We start from the raw sequence: 16500 nt of genomic DNA, 5'->3' as shown, positions 1-16500 counted from the left end.
GACAAAAACTGAATATTCTAGAAGGTGTTAAAAAATGCATGCTTTATCTACAAAAATAAAAACACAGGTAATTCTGCGTTAGCGTGTGCAAATGAAGGTTGCAGGTGTCGTCCGTCCATTTAAATGCTCTTTATGATGTTAATTAGTTGTTAGCGTAATTTCCAGCCTCCGCCATCAACCGTGAGAAGTTCAGAGACCTGCTGTTAACTGAGAGTCAATGCCATGGCACCGTTTCAAGAGCTCCCAAACAGGACGGCCAGTGATAACGAACAGGTGATGGGGCCTGATGCCTATGGCAGCAGGATATTGCAAAGACAATTGAATTCGTAGGGAGAAATGAATCTTCTGGACAGCATATCAAATGTTAAAACAACACACATTGCATGCAATTTGCTTATGCAGGAGGGTGATAAACTGTGCTTATTTAAAAGATAAACAAAGGGGGGATCTAGTGCAGTAAATTGTGCATGTGTGTTTATTCCCTATGAGTAACGCCAGAGGTTTATAGTCCCAGACACAGGCAGCCGTACTTTATGGCTCCTCTGTTTGTGTGATAGCAGTATTTATGATATTGGAATTTATGTTGTACTGTATTCATACTGTCTGTGTGCTAGTGGTGGTCTGTATTTAAATGTACTTAAGTAGATTTGGTGTTTGACTTGTGTTTGAGTGAATGCCTTTGAATGATGTCACTTTTAGTGAGAGGTCAGATTCATTATCCCCTCCGTTTCTTCTCGCAGGGATCCGGCATCCCAAGGTTAAATACAACATTCCAAGTTTTTTCTCAAGGAATGAAAGCCATTCGAATGGAGGAGTTTCATCTCCTCAGCCCCTGCAACAGCTAATCTTAACCCCTCGCAATAACATTTCCACTCCGCTTCCTCCGACTCCAGACATATTTGCTCTCCCTTGCTGCTTGTGTCCTGTTAAGATTTAAACAGCAAACATAAAATGCAGAAGATAACCTGCGAAAAGCTTTGGAGAGACTTGACTCCGAACATTATTTTAAAGACCAGATCTGAGAGCTCCAGCGCAGCAGTCGGGAGCGATTATCTGCTGTGATCCCTCTCCGATGCACCAAAGTCATTCATCTGCCGATCCTCCACCCCCCGCACACACACGCAGCCCTATGCAAAGGCAGACCCCTAATCATGTCGACACCGTGTGTCAGTGCCGTGGATGAGCAAGGCCTAGAGATGAGAACGGCTCTGTAAACATGGGCAGGCAGCAGGGAGCTTCCCGCTCCCCCCACGCTGCTCAGAATAAGCAAACGGGAAGATTTAGGGATTTTGCCGGGGCCCAACTTTGTAGTGTCGGCTCAGGGTCTTTTTCAACGTTTTCCGGGGTGCTGCCTATGGGATATTGTTCTTAGCTTATGAAGTGCCGCCCGCCCGTTATAAGCTGTGTGTCTTTTGTCAATAGCATTACAATTTTGGAGCTGAATCTTCTTTTTTTTTTCTCCTCTCTTCTCCTTTGGATTTAACTCCTCAGTATCTGGTGTGGCCCACATATTGTCTACATATTCTGTCATTGACCTTTGCTGTTGACCTCTAACATTCAGATAAACCAGCAGAATCTTTATGAGGAACTCTTATTATACTGCTGCAGCCATTTTTCATTTGACCTCCACATTCGTAGAAGTCAACTTTTTTTTTTTTTTTTCCCAGCACTGTCGATTATGAACTATCATGACAGACTAGTAAATCTAGCGTGCATCAACTGTGCGTGTTCCATAAACAGGCTAATACAATTGGCTGTATCAAATGGGATGTATATTAACAACAGTCAACTGTGCTCTCTCCCCTGTCAGGATTCTATTATGGAGCATGCTCCCGCCCCTTGTTTTGATACAGCGGTAATTTAAAGACAGATCTTAATTGACTTATTTTTTCCGCATGTCTGTCGGAGCTTGTGCATGCACTGCAATAAGAGTCTTGTTTCTTTATTGGGCCACACACAATGTACTGAGTTCAATTTTACCATTCATAATGATTGCAGCCTCGCCATTCAAATGCAGCCATAAGCACACAGCAGATAAGAATTTAATTAAATGTAGATTAAAACCAAACAGGAAAACACACTGGCTGATAATTTTTTATCACGTCCCCTGGTCATATTTTTTTTCCCTCATACTTTCGACTTGTTCTTCCTTGGGCTACATCTTTTCAGCTTGCCAAAAGTGGCGAAACACCTCACACATCTCACCGTGGCGCCGTGAGATTGTGTAAAATGCAAAACGAGGGGCGGTCACACGATTAATCAGAATCCTCGTGTCTGGGGAGGATGGAGGCTGGCGGAGGATTGGGGAAGAGGGTGGAGGGGGTGTACAGAGGTGCAAGGAAGGAATTAGTTGCTTCATCCCAAATTTGCATCATATTCCAAAGGACAATCCCAGCACTGTAGGCAAGGGGAAACATATCTCGCTCTCTGCAGGAACAATTAAATATTTTCTACAATGCTGAATAAATGTCACCTTCAGTATCAAATTGTCCATACTTGCTAAACATGATGTTACAGTGAGTGCCTGGAAAGCATGCCTGAGCAGCGAGAAACCACTATTTTAGATGTGGACCACAGCCTCAGCTAACATACTGTAACACACATTCAGGAGCTGTTCACCTCAGGCACTAATAGTGTGTTGAACTCCACTGGGGATACCAGTGAACAAGAGACAACTGCAGCCTTGTCAGGGATTTCCCACTATTGAAACATTACACCCGGTGCTCAGTTACATATTAAACACATATTTTTTTTAAAAACAAAGACGTTTGTACAATCATTGTACAATGCAGTGCATTTTTGAGCTAGAATTTCCCTCTGTCATGTATTTTAATTATTATAAACACTGACAGAAAGGCCTTCTCAAATATCAGAATGCAACCCCAGTGTTAATGCACAAGTATTTTGAGATGTTTTGTTTTTTTTATTTGGGGTTTTTTTTTCAGAGGAAATACATTAATTTCCCACCATCTGGTGTACTTGTCATGTAGCATATTTCACTTGCATCCAGCTTTTCTAACACTTTCAGACAGCTGTTGGCTTAGACAGTTACCTGAATGACTTGAAAGATAAATTCTGCTCTTCAAATGACAGTTTTTTTAATCTGAGGTGATGCTCTCATCCTCTGCATGCATACACAGATTCTCAATGATGTGCTTGGATCAGAACTGAAAAGTTGCATGATTGTGAATTATATAAACATATAAAATTGAGAGATTGTCAGTGTAAAGCTGCTGTTGCATCAGCAGAATGGTTAGAAACATGGTCGTGGTAATATGGCAGTGGGCTTCAGCACCAGTGCCATCCCTGCCACCTCCACAGCGGCCGACACTGCCGTGCCGCTGCCTGCCTGGCTGTGCCCGTGCCCGCCTGCCCACCGCGCTGGTGCTGCATCTCAGTTCCACTCTATTACCCTCACGCAGGCGATTGGCCTTTTCTGTGGGGAAAAGAGCAATTTCCTGTCGCAGTCTGTTTGATCAAGTGCTAAACCCTTGTGATCAATAGAGAGACAGATGTCGGCTCCAGATGGCCGCGTGGTGATACCTGGGGCAGCGCGGGGGCTTGCCAGGACGACAGAATGGCAATGAGCAAGGGCAGCGGCTGTGCTCCCGATGCACCAGCCACCGAGACACAATGTGACAAACGCAATTAGGCCTTTTAGCTGCAGATTATTTATTTCTCTTGCAAACGACAGAAAATTTAATTAGCACATACTTTAAGCAATATGTAGAATTACAGGGGTGCAGAGACAGAGGGCATGCTGGGATGTTGCACCGGTGACTGGTGTGTGTGTGTGTATGCGTGTGTCAGAGTGTGTGTGTATGCATACTTTCTGTTTACTGCTGTACTGTGAATACCAAATTAGCGTGCTCGTAAATAAGGCACACAGACACTTTGCAAATGAGAAATATGTATGTTTTAAGGCACAAATCGATAAGAATTCATGAAGAAAAACACATAACTTCATAAATTCCATTCCTCATGACCAGATCAATAATATTGAATTCCAAAATGGATGACAGGTGCATCTCTCTGGCTCTCTTTCCTTCTGGAGAGGAAAAAAATAACTGCCAGCACCAGAAGGCCAAAATAGACCTTTCCAAAGAGGAGAGACAGAGGAGGAGAGAGGCTCCCATTTTTTAAACGGCAAGCATTTGCATTAGGGCTGGCATCCACCATACACCCCCACACACGCACACACACACACACACACACACACACACACACACACCCACATACACACACGCAGAATGGCCAGCCAGCCCATGTGGTGTAGGGCCGGAGCCATGTTGGAGGAACCACTGAGGCGCGTGGTGATGGCGCGCTGCTCTCCCAGGAAAACCGAGCTCGCCGGCATTGGCCCTTCGCCGTTCACCTGCTCCCGCCGAGGCATGATGGGTAGGGGGACATGGGCCATGGGGCCGCAGCTATAGGGGAGGGAGGGGTAGGGTCTGCTGCGGTGCTCAACACAGCGGCGTCCTGTCACGAGGGGTCTTCTGGTCCCATTAGCAGGGCTTGGTCAGGACGGGCCCCCAACCAGCCTGCCGCCGCAGCAGGGGCCGCAGTAAACACATGTCGACTGGCCACAACCAGGACACAGGCAGCACTACCCGCAGAGAGGGATAGCTAATAGAGTGCTCAATGGGACAAACCTGTCCAAATAAAGAATAAAGCAGAGCGGAGGAGAGAGGAGAGGAGCCAGTCAGAGCTTTAATAGTCTACTCCACTTTACTGTGGACAGGGAGGAGCTGACTGTGTGTGGGGCTGCTAATGAGGGAGAACCGCTTTGTGTTGTAGGAATTTGTGACTGGTATTGTCTCAGACTGACAGCACAGAACCCACATGTGTTATGTGCAATATAGAAAGTGTAAAATGCTCTTCAATGTCAATATACTGTTTATAGGAGAACATTTAATTTGTTTGGAAATGAAAAAGAAAATGACTGTAATAAATGCAGCTGGTTCCATCTTAAAATGGTTTCTTTAAAAATCATAATAAAACAGGTGATGTTTGGAGTGAGAAATATTTCTGCTTTAGTTTAATAAATTTCCATAGAAAAACTTGAAAAATGAATACATTTGTAAAGCAAATTGAAATTGAAATACTCAAGCTCTGTCACTGCACTCTAATAGAGCAAAAATAGCTGCTAATTCACATTTCTTTTTTTTTCTCCCTCAAAATTATTACAACACTATTAGCAGGCAAACATCCCCCTGCCAGTATCGTTCTCACTGTACTGAAAATCTCCAGAGACCAGCCACAGAAACGTCTTTTAATTTCAAAGTGAAACATTTAATTTTTTTACTCAGTAAAAATATTTGCTGAATCACATCATTGCTAGATTTTTTTTTTTTTCAACCGTTTTTTTTTTTTTTTTTTTTTTTTGTCTTCAAACAATTCATAAACCGTGTGTTGAATGACATTGTTCGGTGTGGTGTGCTGCTTTTATGTCTTTGTTGCCTGTGAATGTATACTGTAGAGAGAGCCGCGTGTATGAGGCTCCCCTGGGAGGACTTTTTAATTTGTGGATTCTGACCCGCGTGCCATTCGCTCAAGGCCATGCATGAGCTCTCGGTGCTGGCTATATCTGCAAAAACACTTGATGCTAAAATTAGTCTGGACACTGTAGTGGAAAAGGAGTGAAATCTGGGGGGTTTGGGGTGTCAGACAAGACAAGGCAAGTCAGGGCTCTGTAAACACATATTTACTGAACAGTATTTATTTCCCTGGAAAATAGGAGATTGTTTTGCTTGCTGCAAATCTGAAATGTTAGAAATAAAATATCAAATTTGCCCCAAAAAAAAAAAAAAGTGAGAAAAGCATGTATCAGGCATGCTTGGGTACTGTAATTACAGAGATGCGGCAACAACAGACAAAAGATTTTTAAATCATAGAAAAATCATACAACATTTTACTCTTACATACTCAAGCTTACGCAACATAATTTCCAGGTAAAGATCAAGTCAAAATAAGGATAGAGGAATGCTGTTTGATCCAAATACATTTCTCATGAGAGTAAGATCTTTAGCACCTACCTGCAAGGATGTATAGGCAGACTGGCTGCTATGCTGCTATGCCATGTCTGAGGCGTCTCTGCATCATCACAGCAAAACATCCACCGGCTGCAGCTTGAGCATGAGAAGAGTGCCTCCTAGTGGCGGGGAAAAAAAAACCTGAGAGGGAGTCGGTGGAGGAGAGAGTGGGAGAGAGATAGAGAGGGAGAGAGTCAATCTGTGTCAGTGCCTTAGAGAAATAATAGTAGAGTCAGCTAATTCTAGTTTAGTGTACCGTCAATAATAGTAAGCTTGTTTGACCCTGTGAATGATGTTCCCGCTCGGGTCTAACTCAGCGTTTTCCTTTCTGCCTGCTTGCTCTGGCTCCGATTGTGACGACGGTGTGACAGCCATGAGTCATCCTAATGTGTTCAACTCTGACGATCCAGAAACAGTCCAAATATTTACCAGTATTCATGAGGAGGATTTGTTTAGTGTTTGTCGGAGCACCGTCTGCTGTCAGGTGCAGATACAGATATTATTCATCCACCATTTGTGATTAATAATTTCACAAGATCCAAACATCAAAAGGGAAGTTTACTGGGAAGTTGTTTTGTGTGTCATGCTGTAATTTACTCCCCTTTATGATAAAGCTTTGTTAAAAAGCAAGAAAAAAAAAAGAACTGGCAGTTAACAGCATGCAGCTACTTGATATTCGTAGGTGCAAGGAGCTTGTTCCCATTTGACCAGAAGGAGTTGGAGCTGATTTGAAGACAAGAAGAGTAGAGGTCTTTAATTACAACCCTCTCTGTGGCTTCAGGCACCACTGGCCTCACTTCACAATTAAGACCAGCAGTTAGCGCAGAGCCAATAGACAGAGACGAGAACTTTAAGGGCCTGAATAACCGACCCGAAGAAAAAAGAAGTTTCCACATCATCATCATCAGGCTTACAAAGAGAAATACCCCAAGTTCGGTAACACAGATTTTAAACTTTTGCTCGTTAAAATATGTTTAACACGGTAATCAAACACTTCCTTGTGAGTTTATGCAACATATCTCAATCTCTCCCATTTCTCAAAGTGCACCGCGATGTTTTACGATATATGACCCATGATGCATTCAGATAACGCCACTGGGCCACTGTTAGTTTTCCCAGAAGCCCCATTCAACCCCTCCCATCATATGTGGCTGCGGTGCAGTGGGACTGTACTCCAGTGCTGTAATGGCCTCTGCAATGGTAATGTGTTTGGACAGATGGGAGAGGCAAGTGCTGATGTGCTTAACTACGCATTTTACAGCTAAACTATTAAAGAGTTGTGCTGTTTACACACCAACATTTGAATACCTGTCTTCAGGCCAGTTTAATTATCCAGGCCCTTCTGTTATTTCTGCTGCTTTGTTGTCTCTCAGCTTTGCACGAGGCATGAGAGATTTGTTTGCGGCTTCATTAAGATATGGTGGCGGTAGCGGTTTGCAGGGAGCAAAAAAAAAAAAAAAAAAAAAAAAAAAAAAATTCATTCCTGCTCAAGTATCTCATACTCTATTCTCCCTGCCTCCCCCATACATATACAGATACTGTACACATCCATTTTCTTATAAAGTCATTTAAAGTAAGAAAATTAAAAAATGCCCTGTGATGCCTGCACTTTGAAATCTCTTGGGGCTTTAGGCAAAGGGGAGGGGACACACGCCCCAAGTCCCTGCGATTCATCCTGAGACGTTTGATTAGTTTATAAGTACTTATAGGGGGGGAAAGGGTTTGCATTATAATTTTGTTTCATGAATTCCTTCATATGTTCATCTTCAACTGCATGTTCAAATAAAGCATTAATCAAAGGCAAGAGAGGGAAGAGGGCATTTAGCCAACGGAGCCATAGTCTCAGGGCTTCAGTGAGCTGGTGGATATGGTATTGAGAGACTGTAGGAAGCAGTGGTTTTTAATTATCTGGACTACGTACAGGATGCCGTTTTTGATTGTTTTAATGAGGCAGCTGGCCTATTGTCTCCCCTTAATTCCTCCATTGTTTTTAGAATATGTCATAGTTCTTTATTCTTTTATCAGGTGCTCTGCAGGAGGATTTAGACAATAGCCTTCATTCCAACTGCATTGGCCACTGCACAAAGGCAGCTCACTGCAGACAGTTAGCAGGCAAACAAGTGCAAATCACAAGCTGCACTTTTTCCAGCCTTTTCCCCAGTTTCACGACTCACGGTTTTGGTCTTTCGCTTTAACTCTTGACCCCCCTCCTCCTCGCTCCTTCATTCATACAGATCGTGCTATTGTCATAGGTGGCTCACCTGTGTTTCTGTGATTTAAATCACCTGTCAGGAAAAGGCTGGCAGGGGAGCACAGCCATGACGAATCTTTTCGAGAGAGCTCCTTCATGGAATATTGTTTTAGTCTGACGCCTCTGTGCAGTCTGTTTTCTATGCCTGGTACTTCTGGCGTCATTTCTGCAGAATCATTTGTATGCATGTGTCAGTATGTGCACGTATTATGGGTACATATGTGTATTTGCATTTACAGGTAATCACTCAAATAATTAATTCCTGAAAAGCTTGTGTGAAATATTCATATATTAGAAAGCTACATGTGAGCTAGGACCCCATGATGCATTTCAGAAAACTAAATAAAAAAACAAAAAACAAAAAATAAACTAAATAGGCTACGTAATGCACATAATTGCAGTTAAAACTGTCACAAATCTGAGAGAAACCGCTCTGATTCCTAATTCTGATGACAATATTAAGTATAGTTTAAACCATAATCCTGCAGCCTGAGCCCATGTATCTTACTACCTTGTCTTGGATGAGTGAGTGTAACAAGCAGAGTGCTGCCTCAGTGTTTTGTGTAGCTCAGTAAAACTGGGACATGCAGTCCTAAAACTCACTTCCAGCATTCTCACAACACAACAGATGGATCTGTAGCATTCTTGGCTAAAGGGATGCAATCTGAGTGCGTATTCCGCTGTCAGAATGCAGTAAAATGTTTTCATCAGACTCCACATAATCTGCTTCATTTCAGCTGAGGAGAGCATACTGTATCTTTGATTTGGATTGATCCAAAAACACTGATTTGTATCTCGGCGTCGGGGCCTAGTTTATAATTCTCTTTGTAAGCTGAGTGCGTCTGAACTAAGAGATCCACACAGAGGAGAGAAACTTTTGTGGCTATGACTGCGGTATATTCCCCGCCATTGTCAGTGGCAGTTTGTATCTACCTTGATGGTAACTTGGGCAGACAGTGGAGAGGAGTTTTGTTATTTTAATTAGGAGATAAAAATTCAAAGGGCCTCTCCAGGCAGTGTGTGGTATGACAGAATCAAAACGATGAAGTGGAGCGGCCTGAAGTGTGTGTCTCGTCACAGCAGATTGGCCGACAGATAGGCACTGCTCTTTAAAGTGGCGCTGACATGCACACGCTCGCGAAGACGCACATGCACACACACACACACACACACAGGGAGAAAGCCTGCACACAAATGGGACTTTGAAAGATAGCATATTTTAATACCATTTCACTCCTTTGACACGTTTGTGCTGGTCTAATTTTCAGTGCTTCACCAGCAGATAGGAAGGGCTAGAAAGGTTTTAATCAAAACAGCGATGTGAAATCTGAAATATTCAATTTTGAATTGAAATAATGGGGCAATTCATTCTAGCAACTTAACAATGATTTATACATAATGCATGCTGTGGTAGTGTAAAGTCATGGTGGCTCTGTTTCCATCCCCTGGTTTTCCATTTCTAATAAATCCACAGAAAAGTGGATTGTTTTCATACAGAGCCTTACTTGAGCACCTTCACTGTGTCTACAGGGCGGTTTTAAACCTGGTGATTCATAGGTTTTGTGTAAACATGAGTAATCAGTGTTCCACATGTGTGGGGGCTTTTTAGCAGCATCCCCCTGCCTTCACACCTCTCCTCAGGACTCTCTTTATTCCACATCAGCTAGGGCTCAAATCACATGTCCCCTCTCAGCCTGACACTCCGTTGGTATGTTTGCACATCTTTGAAAGCTAACAGCGTGCTTTAATTAATTGTCCAGCTTTCCTCAGAAACAATGTCCTAATTCTGCCATTTAGCGGGAGCGTATCATAGTTTGTTGTTATCTCCCCAGCCAGATTTCTGTAAATAGTCATATTAAAAACTTTAATCTCTTCAATGGAAAATGAAGTGCAGCTGAAAAGCCTGTCATGTGCTGAGATAAATATTATCTAAGCTAAAACCTTCACTCTCTCCCTCTACCCCCCTTCCTTCCTCCTGCCCCCTCCCCCTTCCTCTGACTTAATGAATATGTTCAGAAGATTTCAGAGGAATGCTTAATCCCAAAACACAACAATCTAATAATATGGAGGACCTGTCTCAGTGTTCTAGCTGACAACAGCACTGTAGGCTACAGTTTACCCAAGCTGAGGTTCGCTCTGCCTCTGGATATGAGCGCCAGTTGTCTAAAATGACATTTGAGTGACAGTAAAAAGAAAAGTATTACCTTTTAATGGATTGACTCACCCAAATAACAACAAAACAAAACATATTCTCTAACTTACTGTTAGTTACATAGTTTTGGCTTCATTTGACCAGGTTTTGAGACGCGTATAGATAGATACATCCCTGATGTATACATCCCTGCCTTGATGCCAAAATAACAGAGGTGAATGAAATTTCATTTGTACTGTTCAGAACATTGAAAAGTGACATTTAAAAGGTTGTCTGTTGTAACAGCATGTCTTTCCAGAGAGAGTGTTTCTGTTACTCTAATCATTTACAGACCTCACTGTGTAAAGTTTCCATTATGACTCCAGAAAAAAACAGTCCCCATGAAAACTGTTGACAGTATGCTCTACTGTTTATCCAGAGTGATGGGGCATTGATTTTGGGAAAAGATGTTGCTGCTGAATGTCATTTTCAATGCTGTGAGCACCACCAATGAAATGTCATCCACCTTTATTGTGTTGAGGTGGCAGCAGAAATCTAGACGTAGAAAAAATCTTTTTTTGTCATTTGGATGAACTGAGCCTTTAAACTAAATAAACAAATTCTCAACATCATCAGACATATTCAGTGATAAATGTGATAAAATTAATAACATTTTTCTTGCAGGTTTTGTCAAAAAACTATTAGGTTTATTTCTAATTCCAGGAAAGATGTGTATTTGAAGTAAAACATGTGCACAATCCACTTTTCCACTTGATGTCCTATCCAACATCCTGTTTAAACTACATACTGTTGTGCAACACGCCATTGAAAAGTCTCTGAGATGTTGCACACCATCCAAGGCTCACACAAGCATAATTTCTGCTTTTGCATAATGCCATGACATTTAAAACTAGAAGTACTGATGTGTACACACAGCAAAGCTTTCTCTTCTCTCGCAGCAAGCATTTAAACGTCTCCTCTGTCTCTGTTTTGTCCAGGTGGTCAACTGTGGTGCACCACCACCAAGAACATGATGGAGGGCGAGGAGCTGGTGGCGTTTGCAGTGGACTTTGACTCGCGTCTGCAGGCGGTGAACCACATGTCTCTGAGCGAGGGCATGTACCCAGCCAGGCTGCTGGACAGCATCCAGCTCCTGCCGCAGCAGGCCGCAATGGCTTCCATCCTGCCCACTGCCATCGTCAACAGTGAGTGTCCACGCACCGTCATGATTGCACGTACACAGAGCTGGACCGAGATGTGCTTTTGTTTAGACACACACAATCACACATGCTTGCTCTTGTTCTTCCTCTCTCTCTGTCTCAAACACACACACACACACACCAGTCCACAGCCTGCACTCAGTCACCTGCTTAACAAGGAGCGTCGTCTCCGCCGGGCGTAGATTAACCCAGATGAGTCTCTGCACTGGAGATAAGAGCCATCGACCTTCAAGTTTTGGGTTCACATAAACACACTGAGGCTCAAACTAACGTGTTAATTGCAAAATACACGCCTCATGCAAATAGTGTGTTTGTTTACTTAGCGAGGGCTATCTGGGTTCAGCTCAACAGGGAGGCTTCTGTAAGCAGATGGTCCAGTGTTCTTGTTTGCCCTTGAGAAAGGGCACCAACCCAGTGGTAGCAACACAGCGATATGCAGCAGCTGAGGATTTTGTGGAAAAGCCTTTTAACACAGGCTTTGAGAGTCAGAACTGTAGAAGTATAGAAGAGGAGTGTGTGTTTGTGTGTGTGTGTGTGGGTTATGCATGTGTGTCCATGTGTTCAAGCTCTTTATCTTTATACTTATACATAAATAAGAAAGTACTGTATGTATCCTGATATCATATCCCCTTTGTACCTTTCTGTGTCCATCCAGAGGACATCTTCCCCTGCAAGGCATGTGGAATCTGGTTTCGGAGCGAGAGGAACCTGCAGGCCCATCTGATGTACTATTGCAGCGGGCGGCAAAGAGAGCCAGAGACAGTCGTGGAGGAGAATGACACCGGACCCCACCAGACCTCCAGTATCTGCCCCTTTCCACAGTGCAACAAGAGCTTCTCCGGAGCCAGGGCCCTGGAAATGCACTTGAGCACTTCACACAGTGGTGAGTGATATCATGTATGAAGGAAACTAAATTTTATTTATTTATTTATTTTTACAGTGCTTAGAGATGGATACTTTCAATCACTTTTAAAAGAAATAGGGTCCTGAAAAGTGTTGTTTTGAGGAAAAAATTACAGAGTTTAACACAGGTTTGGAAAAATGACTGTCATTTCTTTTCAGAAATATACATATCCTGCTGTCAGCTGACAGTTTATCCTTGAGCAAAAAAAAATCTAGTGGATGGGAATAAGCTTGGCATAATGCATGAGCATTTGATGGTTTCTACAGTTAACTCTAAAGGAGAAGTGGGAGGCGAGATTCTGAGCTTTTCTCCCTTTTATCTCCTTCACAGGTGTCAAAATGGAAGAGAGCCTCCCTCCTGGCACCAGCTTGAAATGCACAATCTGTAACTACACGGCAGATTCTCTTATTACATTCCAGCATCACATCATGTCTCACCTGTCACAGGCGGCCTTCAGATGCAATCACTGCCATATCAGCTTCCAGAGCCACAGGGAACTCTTACAGCATCAGGACTTACATGGGCACGGCAGCAAACTTCACAGGGAAGGCGACGGCACTGAGCATTCCCCCAGGGGGCCTGAGGAAAGCCTCCAGCAGCAGCAGCAGCAGGCCCGCGCTGAACTGGCCAACAGGAAGGATGCTCTGCTGGGAAGTCCCAAAGGGGCCCTCAACAAGGAGACCAGCACAGACGGAGAGGCTGACAAGGCTGAGAAGAAGCCCATGCTGTCTGTTCAAAAGGGAGAGGCCCACCCAGGCAGCAAAGCCAGTTTTTCTTACACTAGGATCAAGTCTGAGCCCTCCAGCCCCAGGCTGGCCTCCTCCCCTGTGCAGCATAACATGCCTACATTTCCCATGGGCCCCTTCTTGTCTCAGTTTGCTTTCTCCCAAGACATTTCAGTGGTCCCGCAGGCTTCTGAGATTCTGGCTAAAATGTCAGAGCTAGTTCACCGGAGGCTGCGCCATGGAGGGAACAGCTACCCCCCTGTCATCTACAGTCCTCTCATGCCCAAAGGGGCCACCTGTTTTGAATGCAATATCACCTTCAGCAACCTGGACAACTATTTGGTCCACAAAAAGCACTACTGTAACAGCCGCTGGCAACATATGGCAAAGTCCCCTGACTTCTCTGCCCTCTCAGATAAGGTCCCTGAGGCAGTGAGCCCCAACAGTGGTCACAGTTCTGTTAGCATGTTGACTGGCTGCCACCCTGCAGAGGCCGACAGCCACCTCATGCAGTCTGCCTGTCTGAACTCCAATGTGCTGGACATGATCAATGCTGGGCCCAAAGGGCCTGATAAGGATCTAGCAGGACAGGTGAAGAAGGTCTCTACCCCAACTGGGGCTGAGGAGAGGCTGAATGGAAAGCAGATGGAGGGAAAAAGCCCCAGTACTGGTTTGGTGGAAAGTGACAATGACCCAACCAAGACAACCTGCGATGCCTGCAATATCACCTTCAGCCGTCATGAGACCTACATGGTCCACAAGCAGTACTACTGTGCCACCCGTCACGACCCACCCATGAAACGCATGTCCACCAACAAGGTGCCCTCCATGCAGAGGACCATGAGAACCCGCAAGCGCAGGAAGATGTATGAGATGTGTCTCCCTGACCAGGACCACCAGAGGCCCCCTATGAGCCAGCCAGGTTTCCTTGGGGTTCCTTCCATGAACCCTTGTACATCCCAAGAAGCTGTAGAGAGCCTAGCAGACCGCTTCCACCCCCGCTGTGACATCTTTCCAGGTATGGTACCCAAACACCTGGAGGCCTCTCTGACTGTCACTAAACCTATTCTGGCTCCCAAATGCAATACTGTGGAGCAGCAGGAGCTGGACGCTCCCATTGATCTCAGCAAAAAGTGTTCGCCAGTCTCTGACAAGACATGTAGCTCTCCTAAAAGACTGTTGGACTATCACGAATGTGCTGTGTGCAAGATAAGTTTTAACAAAGTGGAGAACTACCTGGCACACAAACAGAACTTTTGCCCTGCAACAGCCGCTGCTGCTGCCGCTGCCGCTGCCGCTCAGCAGCAACAACAGCCACAACAGCAGCAACAACACAATGAGACTGGCAGCCTGGAGCCGACCATGTTCCCAGATGTGAAGAGCGAAGGCAATAACAACCCTGATGATGTCTACGATAAGAGCCCAGGCAAATGTGAGAAGAACGGCAATGGGAAGGTGATGGTGCAGAATGGAGGCATGTTCCCCCCTCACCTGGGGCCTGTGCCGGGACTCAAGTCTTTTGCTGAGCCCCAGCTCATCCCATCAAAAGATGAGAACAAGAATATGTTTCTGCCCCATTGCCTTTATCCCGGAGCAATAAAGAAGGTGAAAGGTCCTGAGCAAATATCACCGTATTTTGGGATAAAGCCAACCGATTATGTGACTGGGGGCCCAGTGATGCAGGGAGAGGCTAGCGAACAGGAGCAGAGTGTTAATGGGGGAGGAGGAGGTGCAGGAGGAGGAGAGACAGGAACAACCAGAGAGCAGGCCCAGCAGCCGGCCGCTAATGGCTGCCCCCACCCTGGCAAGGAGCCCCTTCCCCTACTGCCCAAAAATAGGGGCATGGTCATCGTCAACGGGGGGCATAAGCCTGAGGAGCATTCAGGCACAGCTCCACCGCAGCAAGAGAACCAGCCCCAGCCAGACGGCCAACCCCCCAATCCCTCACCTACGTGGGCCACTGACAACCAGGCCGATTCCAACGAGAACATGTCACCTTCCTCCAAGTCCCCAAACGAGGAGGCGGCACCCACAGCCAATAAAGGTGTGAACGGCTCTGGAAGTGGCAAGTACTGCCGCCTCTGTGATATCCAGTTCAACAACCTGTCAAACTTTATTACCCATAAGAAGTTTTACTGTTCATCACATGCTGCAGAGCATGTAAAATAAGTTGAGAAGACATGTTCTTCTTCTACCCTCCCACCCCACCCCCAACTTTTACCCCTTTTTTCTCCTTTGTTTTGGTACACTGTTGTGTCTGGAATAGTGCATCACGCAGTGCTAAACGCTGCTTGTGGACAATCAAGAGAAGCTTCTTCTTTCATCGTTTTAAGACTTAAAAATGCAAAACCATTGGTTAAAAAAGAAAAAGAAAAGAAAAATGAATCAAGAATAATATTGGTGCCACTTTCACATTAATTTATTTTACAATCAGTATTAATAGGAGTAGTGATCTTAATTTAAATTCAAATGAAATTTATATCAGAGTTGTTTGTAATGTTATTGTATAGTCATTCTTGTGTAGCACACATATTGTTTACACTGTAATGTAGGCTCAATGAAACAATAGACAATACAAAAATGAGATGCATTTTAGACACAAAAATAGCTACTGAGGCACTTGTGTATTCTTATTTGCTGTACCAGTTTCTGTATATGCCCACAATGTAGGTTGCAGATTGCTACTAATGACTTGTTAGCCTTAAAAATCACCATTTGGCGGTGATAACCAGGCACAACCCTGCATCTCACATTTTGGCATATACACATGGCTTTGCATACATATGTGGCTGTTTGTCCCTGTCTCTTTTCTTCAACTCAGATGTGGATGTTTTCATGAGGATGGCAGCATTCTTGTATAGTACTCGTATTTCTGTTTGATGATACACTTTGTTCTCCCTTTTTGAAATTTGCTCTCAATGCAATACTTTGTAAATGAGGGAACATTACTGAAAGCAGTATTATGAAATGGGGACTGTGCATATAATTATTTGTAACCCCTTTGGGAAAAAAAGAAGTTGTACAAGAATTAAGTTTATTGCTGATGAACAAGATGGGTGGGAGGTCAGTGGGGAAACTGATGTAAAATTATCATTCCAATGTCCTGATTATGGGAGAAAATATTTCTTAAAACGTTGTTGCTATGCATGTATATGGATGGAATTAAATTCCAGATCTGTTGGAAATTTTTATTTTGATGTGGTGTCATAATTAAACTTAAATCCTCAGGATAAACCA

General features: G+C 44.1%; 1 protein-coding gene across 1 annotated transcript in view; it reads left to right on the top strand.

Moving 5' to 3' along the window:
* zfpm2a (zinc finger protein, FOG family member 2a) overlaps window positions 1–16462 on the top strand; it is a 118203-nt gene extending 101741 nt beyond the window's left edge. Inside the window, exons 6-8 of the mRNA XM_044359613.1 lie at window positions 11413–11619; window positions 12290–12517; window positions 12869–16462. Coding sequence (XP_044215548.1) covers window positions 11413–11619; window positions 12290–12517; window positions 12869–15432 — 2999 coding nt within the window. The 3' untranslated portion in view covers window positions 15433–16462. The remainder of the gene's footprint in view (window positions 1–11412; window positions 11620–12289; window positions 12518–12868) is intronic.
* The last annotated feature ends 38 nt before the right edge of the window (window positions 16463–16500 follow it).

This window comes from Thunnus albacares, chromosome 8 (assembly GCF_914725855.1).
Source record: "Thunnus albacares chromosome 8, fThuAlb1.1, whole genome shotgun sequence".
NCBI lineage: Eukaryota > Metazoa > Chordata > Actinopteri > Scombriformes > Scombridae > Thunnus > Thunnus albacares.
The sequence above is the reverse complement of the archived record's forward strand: the minus strand, read 5'-3'. Positions and strand labels throughout refer to the sequence as shown.